General features: G+C 35.0%; 1 protein-coding gene across 1 annotated transcript in view; it reads right to left on the bottom strand.

The window, feature by feature from the left end:
* Positions 1-16,206, bottom strand: part of LOC125657996 (uncharacterized) — an 89,382-nt gene that overhangs the window by 14,102 nt on the left and 59,074 nt on the right. Inside the window, exons 92-96 of the mRNA XM_056149232.1 lie at positions 15,935-16,047; positions 15,681-15,751; positions 15,104-15,363; positions 13,655-13,726; positions 5,065-5,200 (exon numbers count right to left, since the gene is read on the bottom strand). Coding sequence (XP_056005207.1) covers positions 5,065-5,200; positions 13,655-13,726; positions 15,104-15,363; positions 15,681-15,751; positions 15,935-16,047 — 652 coding nt within the window. The remainder of the gene's footprint in view (positions 1-5,064; positions 5,201-13,654; positions 13,727-15,103; positions 15,364-15,680; positions 15,752-15,934; positions 16,048-16,206) is intronic.

Genomic DNA, 16,206 nt, shown 5'->3' with positions numbered 1-16,206 from the left:
CTATGTGATTATCTATGCAATAATATTATTCTTATAGCTGTTATATACCCTGGTTAATCAATAATAATTGATAAATTATACGAGCTCTGAGTGGACACGATATGAGATGAAAATTTTACTTTCCATTTTTATTGTTTAGCCTATAATGTTTCACTATTTAAAGTATTTCTAATGGTAAACCAAAATTCGAATATCAGTTTTTGAGTTACAATTGAGATACAGCACTCAAAATTCTTTGTTATGTAAACAAGGTTCGTGTCATGTGTTTGTTTACATAATTATAGATTGCTTAACAGAAAACAACACGTTATTAAAAAACAAAATGATGTGTGCTAAACACTAGAAACTATCACAACTATCATATGTATATGACAAAAACAAAAACATGACGCGAGCCTTATTTACATAACAAAGATGTGAGCTCTGTACCTAACCCCAAAAAGATCTGACATTCAAATTTTTGCTGATGATTAGAAAATTGCATTAATTATATGGATCGAGTGCCAAATTCACATAAACTCAAATAATTGAAAGTATTTTCAATTATTTGCACTCTTTAATTGAATTAATGCGCATTAAACCAATTGTTGCTCTCATCAAATGAATTAATACACTCTTCAATTCAATTCAATTAATGCTCTCATCAATTGAATTAATAAATGCACGCGTCAATTGAACAATAATTGATTTGCATGGCACGCCAAATTCACAAAAATGAGCTAAACATAGTTTCACAGTTGATAAATTAGGTTTATCGACTGTAAACTATAGTTTACGGACCGTAAACTATAGTTAACGACGTTAATCTATATTTCACATCTGTAAACCATAGTTAACAGATAATCTATGTTTCACTAGCGTAAACTATAATTAACAATGAAAACAATCATTAGCGATTGCAAAACATAGTTTATCTGATAAATACGATTTCATGATTGTAAACTACGGTTTACAAGTCATAGTTTATCTGATAAATATAGTATCACAATTTGTGAAACTGGGATTAACAATTGTGAACTACAGTTAACGAATGTAAATTATAGTTTACAAATGTGAATCTGTATTTATCAGCAAAATCTATTGTTAACGTTTATTTAAAGACAGATAAACTTGGATTAGCATTTGTAAACTATAGTTTACAACCGTTAAATATAGTTTTACGGATGAAAACTATAGTTAACGAATCGTTAACTATAGTTTACAGTCGATAAACATAGTTTATCAACTGTGAAACTATGTTTAGCTCATTTTTGTGAATTTGGCGTGCCATAGATTTGATTTAATGCGCACATTAATTCAAATATTGCTCAAGTGATGCGCGCATCAATTGAATTAATGAGAGCAATAATAGATTTGACGCACACATTAACAATTATTGCTCTCTTCAATTCAGTTAATGAGTGCATCAATTTCGTAGAAATATTGCTCACAATAATTAATTTAGAGTTCGGTATAAATAATTCGATTATCTCTTTAATTCGATTGAAGATATCTTTAATTATTTACAATGCTTTTGTATAAGGAATTGATGCGTGCATAAATTCTTTAAAAGAGTCAGCAACAATTCAATTAAAGAGATCATTAATTCAATTGTGGATTTGTTTCAAATTGAAGTTATCTTAAATTATATAGTTGCTCTCTCTCTGAAAGAGTTATTGCTCTCTTCAAATGAATAAAAGATATCATTAATTCAATTGAAGAGAGCAATAATTGAATTACTAGTAATGCGCGCATTAAATCAAGTATTGCTCTCATTAAATGAAGGAATGCGCGCATCAATTCCGTTATTGCTTTCATAACTCGAAAATGAACTATTGTTTAATGCGCGCATTATATCAGTTATTGTTCTCTTCAATTGAATTGTAACGTGCATCAATTCAATTGTTGATATAATTAATTCTTTTGAAGAGATCATTAATTCAATTAAAGTGCGCATCAATTCAGCTGAAGAATTAATGCTATCATCAATTCGATTAACAAGCGCAATAATTCAGAATTGAAGATATCATCAATTATTGGAAGAGATCTTTAATTAATTTGTTGCGCGCATCAAATGAATTGATGATATCTTCAATATTATTTGAGTTTATGTTAATTTGGCGCTCCATAAGTATCCACCTTTCACTCAAAGACTCATCAACATTGAATAAATCTTTTTGGTCCGCAAAAAAACAAGAAGGGGGGGGGGGGTCCGGACCCCCCCCCCCCCCTTTGCACTAAATACATGTACATTTTGGCCAATCCTTCATATATGGCAAGAAATCAGAGCAGTTTCCCCGGGTGGCAATTTTATAACCAGCTAACATAACACTAGAATACAGAGGTCACTGTAGTAGATACGCCTACTTCTCTTGAGAGCCAGGGTATGAAGGGTCTACAACCCCTTGTTTCAACACTTACTTCTCTTTAACGTCGTGGTTACGAGGGTTACAGGTGTTGAGAGAAAGCTCTGTAACCCCTGTAGCCCTGACTTTGAGAAAAATTAATGAAGCAAGATTTTATAACCTTTGTAACCCTTCCTTAAAGACCCAATTTTAAGTTGACACCCCCAAATTGTAAGCTGCCTGCCAATCAAACATTTAACAATAGATCTCAGGTGGAGTGACATCTGCAGACACTGTGGTCTGGGGCTACCCCAGAGAGGTGTTTTGATAACAATAACAGCCAGTATCTACAGGCATTCTTTAGATCTTGAGGAAGCCCAGTATACCTGAGTTTTGATAGCAAATGACCTGTCCACAACTGCTGTTTTCTTGTAATTCAGTTGTTTTTAAAAAGGCCCCTGAACAATGCAATTTCAATATAATTGTAATTTCCCCCCTTTATATACCTGTACATGTATTATAAATTACACAATCAGAAATTAAACAATAATTTGCACAATAAGTTTTAAAACTTGTAACCTATTGAAATAATTTATGTCATCAATTTATGATACCTCTATATTTATAACAGAAATGATTCATTGAGTCAATGACAGAGAGAGAGAAAGAGGGGTGGGTGTAAAATGTGTGTCAGCTACCCTTAGGAATACAACCATTATTCAAACACTATGACCACAGAAACTCTGCAGAGGTCACTGAGACAGGTCCTGTGTATATCAAAACTATAAAAAAGCATGGACAGGTAGATTTCTACCATGTTCTGCCTCTGTGTATTTCTTTGAGTGCCATGGGATATAGCAATTAACACCTTAGTAGACCCTGGCCACTCCAGGTAAATAACATCTGTTTAGATTAGGCTCCGCCTACATTTTCACTGACCCTACGGTCATGAGATGGGTCTTTAAAGTAACGGTGGTCGATATTTACTAGCTTTTTAGCACTACAAGACATGTTTCATATGATAAATAGGACAAAAACATTGTCCCTATTGTAACCTGGTTACAAAATTGCCACCCGGGGAAACTACTCCGATTTTTTGACATATCCCAATTTCTTTGTTCAAAAGGGGCATACCTTCAGGGGGAGGGATCAAATTTGAATTTCCTGAGATTATGCACATCTACATGAAAGTTAAGCAGTTTCAGAGGAGTATTTTGGACAAACTTCTCTGTTCAAAAGGGGCATAACTGTCAGGAAAAAATTGATTCAGGAGTTCCTGCAAATATGCACATCTATACCATTAACTAAATGTACAAAGTTTCATGAAATTCTGTTCAGCAGTTTCAGAGAAGTTGTGCTCACAAACTGTTTCAAAAGCTTTATATATGCTTAATTTTGGCCAGACTTCTAAGTGCAAAAGGGGCATAACTCCCAGAAAAAAAAACTAAATAAGAATTTCTTTGAATATGCACATCTACACTGTATGTCCTTATTTACAAAGTTTCATGAAATTCTGTTCTACAATTTCAGAGGAGTTGCGCGGACAAGAACAGGACTGACGGAGGCCAAATGTTTGAGTTGAAAAGGAAAAATATTGGTTCAGTTCCTGCTTTGCAGCTCTCATGACTGCAGTGTTCAGTTCCTGCTTTGCAGCTCTCATGAGTGCAGTGTTCAGTTCCTGCTTTGCAGCTCTCATGAGTGCAGTGTTCAGTTCCTGTTTTGCAGCTCTCATGAGTGCAGTGTTCAGTTCCTGCTTTGCAGCTCTCATGAGTGCAGTGTTCAGTTCCTGCTTTGCAGCTCTCATGAGTTCAGTGTTCAGTTCCTGCTTTCTCAAATGGAGCAACAAAAATAGTAGTAATTAATAATAAAGTTTAGGCCTAATGTAGTTTAGATTAATGAGTAAACATGGAATGTAAATATGTTTTGATTTATTTTTCAACTTTCTATATATCTAAACCTTGACTTCTCTTTCCATGGCTTGGCTAACTTTTAAATAAAACTGAACGAAAGTTTGTAAAGCACGTCTTCTTCAGTTGTTGATCAGGGAGAAAAACTATCATTCTCTCAGAAATCTCTGACAGAAGAAAATCTGGTGGCCCAAAGGCCGGATCTGTGGGTGGGTGGGGGGGTTCCCATTCCCTACAGTCATGAAAAATTCAAATACTGTAAACGTACTTTTTTGCACGGGTTCATAAGTCCGCGGAATCACAATTTCTGTTTATTCCGCGGGTAGAAAATTGGGCGGATTTCTTAGATTGGCACTTAATGCCTTTCATTTACTTTAAGTACGCTGGGATAAATTTCCGCGGAAAATTTGTGACCGCGTACATAGCGTAAATTAATACCGCGCGGAAAAAAGTACTTCTAGAGTATTCAAATAGATAATTCTACTAAAAACTGAAATCATATTTCAAATATATATTTTAATACATATGTAACATGTATCAATACTAAGAAAACATTGCACTCATAAACACAGTAAAATCCTAGTACATGTGTGTCCTAATCTCCTGTACAGAGATTTCATAGGAATTTATTTACAAAAAAATATTAAATGACCTCTCTCTCTCTCTCTCTCTCTCTCTCTCCATACATCATCATCAATCTAACACAACAAATAATATATCAACAGGAAATAGAACCATCATTATCATAACATATACGCTCTCTCTGGAAGAAAACAGTGTTCCCAGCACACCGAAATTTGTAAGTGGTGCCAAACGAGCAGACATAGAATGATCTGCAGTCCCCAGGTACTGCTAGGTATTCATTGTGTTTATTAGGTTTACAGGGGTCTGTGGAGGCCTGTGTGGTGGCGACGGTGGTGGTGACCATTGGGGTGGTAGTCTCCTGTACAGGATTGGTAGGCAAAAAAGCTGAAAATAGGATCAAACTTAAAACTTCAGCAAATTCTTTTTTTTTTTATATTATTCCGAATTTTCCTAACAGACACAAAGAACATTGCATGCTTCAAAACAGGAGTTTTCAATAGTTTCAAATGTCATTATGACATCATTAATAATATTACTGCAGTCGGAATTTGGCCACAAAAAAAAAAAAGAAAGGAATTTTTGCAGGTGATTTTTTTTTCATTAAAAAAAAATTTGAATGTTAACTCATTAAAGGAAAATTAAACTTTCCAAAGATTTTTGTTTTGATTTGAGATTCAGTATGAAATATGTATATAACGTTTTTGCATGTTTTTAGTAATTTTATGGTGTCATAATTAAAGCTAGCTAGCATACTTAAGAACCAAAAAAAGTAAGATTGCATCATAATCTGGAGGCATTAATCATTTTGGGTAAATTTTTACATTTTTATATGGCCCCTGTAGAACTCGACATGATCTGACAAACTATATTAATAATTTCACTAATTGTAACCAAGTACATAAAAGATTTTAGATTTATTTTTTATGTAAAACATTGTTTCATAAATGATGTTCTGACCTAACTATGAATTGACAAAAATGTAATCCACATAGAATATTTCAAGCTAACATTTTTTTTTAGTTTCTTGCTCAAGAGCACTTAATTGAAAGACCATTCCTGCAGACATGTAAAATGTTGAACCTCTTCTACACTTCTTTCAATATTTGTGGACCTCCTCTACATCTGGCCTGAAGTTTATTGATCACTTTTTTCTGATGATCCAACTTAATTTTTACTATAGAACTGGTGTATGAAGAACAGTGATCAATCTTATCAAAAATTAAGGAGTAAGGCAAACACGGGCCCCTGGATATACTAGAGGTGGGATCAGTGCCTGGGAGGAGTAAGCATCCCCTGTCGACCGGTCACACCCACCGTGAGCCCTATATCTTGATCAGGTCAACAGAGTTATCCGTAGTCAAAATCAGTATGTAAGAATGGAAATAACAATTGGTATGAAACATGTGTTATGTAAGACAGCATTTTACCTAACAAGAGGTTGTATTGGTAAATTTGAATGTTAAACGACCACAGAATTTGCAAAATGCTGACTTAAAATGAGACTGTTGAAACCCCTGTAATATCAACTTGTTTGTCAGTAGCCTGCCTTGATTTAAAAACAGACCATATGCTGAACAAGCTCTTGCGTATATCGAATCAGTTGAGAGATAAAAACCACATACAGGTGATAATGGAATATTGCTACATAAATATGGGAAGTTGACGATGGAGAAGCTGAAGTAATTCCATTTGTCATAAAGTCGAGTTGTTAGTTTGCCATTAATATCTATTTTCAATAAAATATCTAAGTATGAAGCAGAAGAAGACTGTGGTGTCTTATATTTCAAATTCACAGGGATATACATGTATCGAATTGACATAATGAAAGAAAATGATTATTGTTAATAGATAAAACATCAACAATACCTATATATTAATGTGGAGTTAAAGCAAGAGATTTTTTCTTTTCATGTAGAAGTTTTTGAATAAACTCTGCCTCATAAGAATGTAAAAACAGGTCAACTAATAAAGGAGCGCAATGTATCTTAATTATTTTCTGTTGGAGAGGAGCATAAACTCTTCATCAGAACACACTTGAATCTCCTCAGGAAAGTGACTCGGGAGAGGAACTGGATTATAACTGTAACAAGTGGCTAACATAGATGCCAAATTACCCTCACTGTGCTTTAAGTTTCTGACATACAGTTAGATAGTCTGATTTTACGCAATTAGGGATGCAACATTACAGTCCATTCTATGACCTTCACTATGGCAACATAACCTTGCTACAAGACAGTGCCATGTTATTAGGCCACACTACAGTTTCAAGTCATTCCGAGCAAGGTCACAGTGGCAAGATTTTAACATTCCATGACCTTGTCACCCAGACCTTGGCAATTTGATATTGTTCACATTGATAAATTAATGCAGCCTTTATAGTCATGGACAATGACATACTGCAGTCTGAAGTCATTCTATACAAGGGAGACAGTTTGTTACAAATTGAAAGAGAGATGGAAAACTGCCAAAACTAATATCTTCATTAAAGCCTTCGTGGAGAGACATACTAGTAATACATCAGTTGCTTGTGTCATCTTACATCATCTGAATCTTTTGTAACTGAAGTTTACAATTAACAAACAAATAAATATCTACTCTAAGCAAACCTGCACTATATCAGCTATGTCCAAAACAAAACTTCTACTCCACACAAACACAGAGAGACAAAGCAACATTATAACCAGAGACAATGTGAAACACTTATCTTAAAATGTCACCTGAAAAATCCACACAAACACATGTCGAAAGACAAACCAGAAGCAACATTAACCAGAGACACAAATCTTAAAATGTCACCTGAAAAATCCACAAAGTATCCAGGAAAAAGTTCTACTCCTCTGTTTCCTAAAATTCAAACAATTTAATGGAGAAATTTAAAACTTACAAATAAAAATATACATCTATCATGTGAAACAAGAGGTACTGTGAGCAATGCTCACTAAGAATACCCCCCCCCCCCCAAGGGTGTTGGTAATAGGTAAAACTTCAGTATTATGATCCAAAAGGTATCTAGGAACACAGCATCTCCATGTGATGAAAAAGTCGTTAAAGAATTTAAATGGAAACCATATTGCTACTTTGATGTCCAGTGCGCTTGACCTTTGGACCCCAAAATCGATAGGGAACATCTTCATCCCATGGGTAGTCCATATGTATGATATGGTGACTGTAGGTGGAAAGGATAACGCTTTAGAGCCCGGAAACCATATTGCTACTTCGATGTCCAGTGCGCTTGACCTTTGGACCCCAAAATCGATAGGGAACATCTTCATCCCATGGGTAGTCCATATATATGACATGGTGACGGTAGGTGGAAAGGATAATGCTTTAGAGCCCGGAAACCATTGCGTCTACAGAAGGACGGACAGACAGACAACCCAATTCCAGTATACCCCCCCCCCCCAACTTGTTGCGGTGGGGGGTGGGGTGGTATAATTATCAACAAAATGCTAGACTAGTGTGGTGCTGCAAAGCTAATTGATCTACAAACCGACTGATCAACAATTCCTGAACAATATACCCTCCCTTTTTCCATAAAGGGCATACAAATGGAAAAGCTGATTCTGTTGGTAGAGGGTAAAGGTGATACCAAGAACACAATCAAACATCACTGATTAACTTCACCCTCGAACAATGACATTCACAAATACAAACACTTGCATGTAATTTTTAATGGAAAATAGAAAGTAAGCAAAGGGTGTTTGGGTAGCATAGTGGTTAATGTACTTGCTTCTAAATGCTGCAACCTGAGTTTGACCCCCATGATTGGCAGTGGTTGTATATGAGAGGGTTTGGTGATCGCCTGCTCGGACACGTGGGTTCCGTCCGAGTACTATGGATTCCTCCCACAAAATGACTCCCTCCCCCCAGCACCAATATCAATGCAAGTTGGTAAATAGCTAGTTTATAGCTAATTTTCATTGTTGTTATGTCCGACTTCAGAAATCAAGATGATGATTTTATACATTTATCAATATATCCTTGATAATGATCCAACACACCATATTGTAAGGCCAACAAAAATATACTGTACGATTTACATTCGGAAAGGCTTTCTGATGGTATGTGGAAGGGTATTATAACTCCGATGAAATATTTAATTCATAATTATGTATTCACCCACTGAGCAATTAACAGAAGATGGGGGAAAACACAAAGTGGAAACAAGAGATATTTGTAAAACACATATGCCCCCCATGGTGCAAAATTGAAAAGGGTTATACACACACATCATTTAATTGATAGTAGTATCATCAATTCAAAATATTGAGCAGACAATATCTTCCTATGTCAAGAGTGAATTGACCATGTGATCTAAAAATCAATAGGGGTCATCTACTCCTTATGCTGTACCAGTGTACTAAGTTTGGTGTCAATCAAGCAAATAATTCTTAAAATATAGGAAACAATATATTACTATGTCCAGTTCAACTATTGACTTTTGATCTATAGGGGGGGCATAACTAAGAAATCTTTGCACCTGGTCCAACAAGTTACAATCGATTCTTAATCTCTAAACTGTGAAGACTTTTTGAAAAAAAATTGAGTTGGGCTTCAAAATGTACAATTTGTTTTTAAAATTTGGTCAATTTTAATAAAACTTATGCGCGCAGATGACATGAAATGCCAGTGGAATTCATTTTGATAAGCCGAATTATATACTGTAACAGATCTAATAAATTTGAGCAAAAACTTCATCGGGCCATGCAAAGTAATTGTTCTGTTAGCTATGCCATTAAAAAAAAACATCACTATGAACTGCGGTCTGTATATGTGACAGAGTTTCGGACCATTCAAAATACTCGACATACTATCCACTGTATGCACTTCCACAAACTGGATTGTTAAACATTTCTTTAAGAACAGTTAACAAATATTGCATCTTTCTCATGACATATTTAGTTCTTGTTATTGTGATATAGACATTCTACTCTTTAAAAGTCGTTAACAATGATCAGTATTCATCTTTTAAATCTATTTAATGAATTAGTATGTTTACAAGGATTTGAAGTATATTTACAAGGATTTGAAGACCACCATGACACTTTCATACAGAAATTAATTGCAGGATGAATCTGTGATGCAGTCTGCTGCGGCAGCACTGAATGAGTATCCGCTCATACACTGCAGCTCCATCGGCTGGGTCCCCAGACAGACGAAGAATTTACCACAGTTCTCTGGGTCGTCGTAAAATTTCTCATAATAAGTTGTGACATCCTCGCACATTTCTAGAAAAGTGGAACGGGTCAGTCATCATACGTTACCGGAATCTCATGCTGCTGTCTACAGTTCATAATGTGCAGGAGTAGCAGGTTACTAGCAAATTACCATGAAGCTGCAGGGGATTATTTCCCACCAAAGTCCAGTGCTTGTGGTTATGTGAATTTTGTGCAGTTTATACTTAGTACAATGTATTAGTAAAAGATTGTAAGTTATACATACAGAGTGATTAATACAACACAATGTTCATCCATGAGCAAGGTGAAGTATTTGACAAAAATCTTCATGACAAGATATTAAGCAGTTAATTCATCAATATAAGGCATTAAATAACTTATCTGGAAAACATAACGCAAAAAAAAAAGCATTCAAGATCCCTGCAAACACGATTTGTACCAGAGCGGTTAATGTAATGTTGATATTTCTTCATGTACACTTGTACCAAAACAACTTGTGACGGGAACATCTCTGTAAAGTGCAAGTTGCATGTGGTACGTACCAAACAAGTGGCATTTTTAGCAACACGCAAATTATTTTCCATAAAAATGGATATATGAATTTAGCAAAAGCTATTTTTAGCTTTATAATTCCAGGAAAGATAGCTATTACCTTAGATATGGAATATTCAATTTTAGCGAACTCATCACTCTCGCTAATAATGCCAAAATCAAATTCTCGCTAAAAATTATGCTTATACAGTATTCAAAGAGAAGACTGGTACAGTACCCGAAACGTTATTCTTGACATGATAAACGATAGAACACGATACACGCACGATACGATAGAATACACGCACGATACGATAGGATACACGCACGATACGATAGGATACACGGTAAACCTGATAAACGCAAAACCTGATAAACGATCTTCACGATAGACCTGATAAACGCAAAACACGAAAAACGATCTTCACGATAAACGATAGACCTGATAGAAATGTTGTAAATTTAGAAACAATTTAGACGGAACGAACGTTTGATACGTACAAAATAATTACATTATGTTGATAATAATATTGAAGGATTTCAATCCTCAATATATACCTAAAGCATATAATTTTTATTTATCCAAGGTTGTACGTTTATTTTTGTTGGTTTTTTTTAAAAATTCTATTGATGTTTTTTTAACGTCATTACAGCTAAAATCCGGAAGCTAAACTATATACGGTATTGAATTCATTATTTGATATCTATATGAATTTTCTCAGCCAATGATTCTAAAACGTATATTGTCACTTTGAATGTTTAATATAAGAATCATCAGGGAGTGATTGATTTTTATCTTGCTTAACGTCTTGCTCGAGAATATTTCACTCATATGGAGACGTAACCATGACCGGTGAAGAGCTTTTAAATTTAGGCTTATCCTCGGCAATTACGGCCATTGAGCAGTGAGGGTTTTTTAGCGTGCCACACCTACCGTGACACGGGGGCGTCTGTTTTAAGGTCATCTCCGAGGACCCGTGGCATTCACACTTAATGCCGAGCGTTTAGCAATTTAAACAGGGAATTAACAAAATGTAATATAATGTAGTGATATCATGCTTCAATAGCTCTCTTATTCTAATGTCTATTATCTTGGATATCAAATAAAACCAAGTAATATTTTGTGTGTAGCGAGGAGGGGGTTATTTTGCATCAATCTCTGATTTCACCGCTCATTCAACAACTACAATTATTTTCATAATGACCGCTTTAAATACAATCCACTGCACTACACCATATGCTCATATGTTAGATATTTCTACGCTATGAGTGATAATTGATAGTCATAAGTAATTGGAACATATTTATATGAATTGATATTTTGTTAACAAAAAATAAATAAACTATTAAAAACATATACGAAACCCGGCTTGATTTAAAGTCGCAATTTAGAAACGCTTTAAAATGTTTGTGTTTAGCATGTAAAAAGTTCAAATAATCATCAAAACCAGCAAAAATGTCCAGCATCTACACGTACGACTATTAGTATGTGTATATGTACAAATAAAAAAAAAAGGATGACCGCTGAATCGTGCCCAATTGAGCAGAATTTTGGGAGATGCAATATACCCTTGCACTCTTTTAAAACTTAATCTTCTAAATGTGTGAAATACAATGTCCCTGAGAATGTTTACTGTCAAAACACGGGTGATACACAAAATCAGATAGATAAGAACGTGCACAAGTTCAGTAGTTGGTATATAAGTTGAATACAGGTGAACAAAATCGGAAGAAAAAGAACCATTATTAAAATATATGTAATAAACAATGTGATTTACTGATTTTTCCTTTCAGATCGGAACTTCCTGTGAATTACAAATAATTGTTTCTAGACAAGGAAATGTTTATGAACTCCAGATGAAGGATTTTTCAGTTTTACTGTCCTCGGTTTCCTCGGCAAACCACTGCCTACTTTCCAGACTACTTAGAATGAAATTGTGATAAATTTTCACCCTCTCTGGACAGACATATAACTCTTTTTCTGCCTTAAAATCGACAGCTTTATGTTCTCTTTCAAATATACTGTCTTTCCTCGATTCCTAAAAATAGCTTCTTTAACAAAACGAATAAAGCTTTCGGAAAGCATCTTACTTTTTCATTACATTTAATATACGATCCCGATAGTTTCCGAAGCTACATGATAAACGAAAAACCTGATACACGCAAAATACGATACACGATAGACCTGATAAACGCAAAACACGATAGAAAACGGAAAACCTGATACACGATAGGATAGGATACAGATAGGATACACGCACGATACGATAGGATACACGCACGATACGATAGGATACACGCACGATAAAGCACGATAGAAATGTCAAGAATAACGTTGCGGTTACTGTACTATGTATAGTTCAGAGTGTCGCCCTTATAAATTTCGTGAAAGTCAAGTGCTTAAACTCATTGGTAAATTGGGTCAATGGAAGGGCTAAAGAACTTCAAAATTTACTGTATCCATAATCATTAATTAGGTCACTCATCAGGAATATATAGGTCATACGAAGCACAGAAACCATTTATAGCTGCATTGACGTAGTCCTGTCTGGTTTTTAACATTTGGACATTCTATCAGAATATGTCCGAGTATCACAGCTAGCTAATTATGACTGGTAGTAGCATCTCAATTAACAAACAGAGTTTGGCCCACACTGTGGGAATGGACATGATTAAAAAACTTTCACCTCTACTCCTTGTTCCAGAAAATAAATAGGTTACACACACCAATTGAGCATTGAACTGGTACAAGGCATCCATAACTGCAGATTGAAAATTTGGTCTGTCTCTTTATCAAAGTTCATTAATTTGATAATACATATTATTTGCAACCATACTCAATTGCAAACCTCTTCGGATATTGAACTCCTGCTGATTAATTTAATTCACCTAAAAAACATGTATATCTACATTGTTTAATAATTTTTATTTTCATTTTCTGTACAGTGGTGTACGATATCACCCATCAATTTGGATGCAATTAGTCTATTCAAAAACTGAACTTTACATGTCTGTCAATTTCTCTACACACAAGTCGGATCTTCAACGCAGGCTTTTGTTTTCAAATCGAAGCGTAACCTCTTTGATGAACTCCTTGGACAACTAATCCTGGTGGGGTTATCTTTCATACACACAATAAACTCCCAACAGTTCTCCGACCGATGAAACTCCTCTCCTTGGGTTGTAACCCCTTCACACAATTCTGGAACCAGAATGCAACAGTTTCACTTCCTGTGCATATTTACTTCCTGTTTACATGCCTCTTCCTGTGCCACATTTGGATATTTATGGATAAGGAACTGCATATCACATTCATCCATGCTCCATAATCCAGATAAACATTTCAACTTCATTTTCCCGACATCATTCAATCCAAGTTTCCAAGTTATAATGCACCACTAGTCAGTATTTCATACATCTTGATGGTCATGCCACATTCGATATCATGGAAAATCTTTGTTTCGTTGATATAAACATGATAAATAACAGTACACCAGTACATCACCAAACAAATCATGACAATATGAAATAAACCTCATGAACAAACCATTTTCCCCCCTTATACAACTGAGAATAGGAAACTTTATCCATGCTGCAGAACACTAAAATATGACCTATTCATAACGAGGTAAATGTATGGCAAAATATCAACTGGAAAATCACCGCAAAAACCATGCAGTGAAATATGACTATTCCATGATACACAGAATGTGGAGTATGTGTATAGAACATTCCAATAATACAGATATAATGTGATATCACCAAGTCTCCAAGATGCAGAGAGAGATAGAGTTCAAATCAGAAGTTACATGCAATATATGCTATATTGAAGTAAGATACTGTGGTTTCAATAATTTTCATGGGCATCAAATTTTGAGGTTTTGCCAGCAAAAATGCCTATAAATGAGTGGCCTGGTGCTCTTTGATTAGGCTCTCCTAAATAAACATCATCCGTTGTTTGATTACTTGATTTCCTAGTCTTGCTTAACCACAATTAAATTAACGTTTTATAAATGAATAATGATGAAACCACAGCAATCGTGCAATATACACAGTCAGTCGGTTTTGTATTGGGTACATATTTGCAGTTTTGCATGCACTTCTCAATTTAAGCATTTAATTAAATTAATCACAATGATAGATTAAGATATTTTTTGTCCAACTGTAACATTAAAATAATAAAATTACATGAAACATGTACTGATTTAATTTGATATAACAAATTAGATTTTTTTTCTGTCTCAGTATCGTGTTTAGTTGTTCGACATATTTTCTTGCTCATTACCCAGTTATTTAGACTAAACATGGCAAGGTCAAATATTTTCGCATAAAAATTAGACACCCCCTATCTCCGAAAATTTCAGTTACAAGCCTCGTTTTCAGAAATCAGACTTTTTTGAGAATTTGAATGGTGCGTGGAGTCCAGTTCAGATATAATGCACATCTCACAGATCAATAAATGGCTAGATAGCCATGTTGTGATAGATATAAAAATGTTAAATTTTTTTCATTTCATTTAGGTTTTAAGCAAGAAATTATGCGAAAATAAATATTCCAACTTTAGGAAAGTTGCACTTACTGTCAGGCCTCAAGGAGATTGAGCCAGCCCCCATATTTCCTATTGGAAGTGCAGTAGTTACCACTGCCACTGTGGCCTGTTCTATGGCCAACGACTGTTCGTAAACTGCCAGTGGGCCTACCACAATAGAAATCTGGCCATTGACTGTGGTACGCGGGGCTATTTCTATCAGAATACCAAAGATATATTCCTGCAAAGTCTCGTCCTGTTGACCTTTGAACTGCAGCACAAAGTTGATTTTTTCTCTCGCCCCATCCGTTCTGAAAATTGCCAAGTCACAATCAGCTGAGATATTGGATGGCACCTTCTCTAGTCAAAGCTTTGAGGTTTACCCTGCTCTGGAGTGGGGCGGATCACAAAGCCTTGACTAGGTGACTGAATAGTGAAGTGAAAAGAAAAATCTTTCTATCGAGTTAAAACAAGAAATTGCTGTAAGTTCAGTTGTGTTTACATAGTTCTCAAAAGGAATCCCATAAATTGTACAATTCTTAAATGCAAAATTATCATTGGGGCTCAATTCAAGTTAAAACGAATGAGTACTTGGACAAAACATTAATTGGGCTGTAATACAACTTACGTGATGGATGCCACTTCACATTTCTCATAAATATCTCTAAATCTGTCTCTCCCTATGTACAAGTTAGTCAGCTGTAATTCAACAATATTCAATAGCATCAATCTACTGAAATTTACACATTCAATATTCTAATTCTAGTTCTGGATTGTAAGGACTTTGGTAAAAATTACCAGTTCTCTACTGAAACTTAACCATCGAAGCATGCATTTTCCTGTGTTTATAACATACATAGATTACTGAAGAATGACACTCACATATTGACAGAATGGTTCTGCGATAGATCGGAAGGCTGCTGATTTAGGATTGGACAAGTCAGGAGTCCAGGTCAGGTTCAGCAGTACAAAGGAGGCGTTGATAATGGTATTCACTGATGGAATAAAGGAAAATTCATAGATAATGGTATTCACTGATAGAATAAAGGAAAATTCATTGATAATGGTATTCACTGATAGAATAAACGAAAAGTCATTGATAATTGTATTCACTGATGGAATAAAGGAAAAAGTCATTGATAATTGTATTCATT

This window comes from Ostrea edulis, chromosome 9, assembly GCF_947568905.1.
Source record: "Ostrea edulis chromosome 9, xbOstEdul1.1, whole genome shotgun sequence".
In the NCBI taxonomy this organism is placed as follows: Eukaryota; Metazoa; Mollusca; class Bivalvia; order Ostreida; family Ostreidae; genus Ostrea; species Ostrea edulis.
Note: the sequence above shows the minus strand (reverse complement) of the source record. Positions and strands in the feature narration are given on the sequence as shown.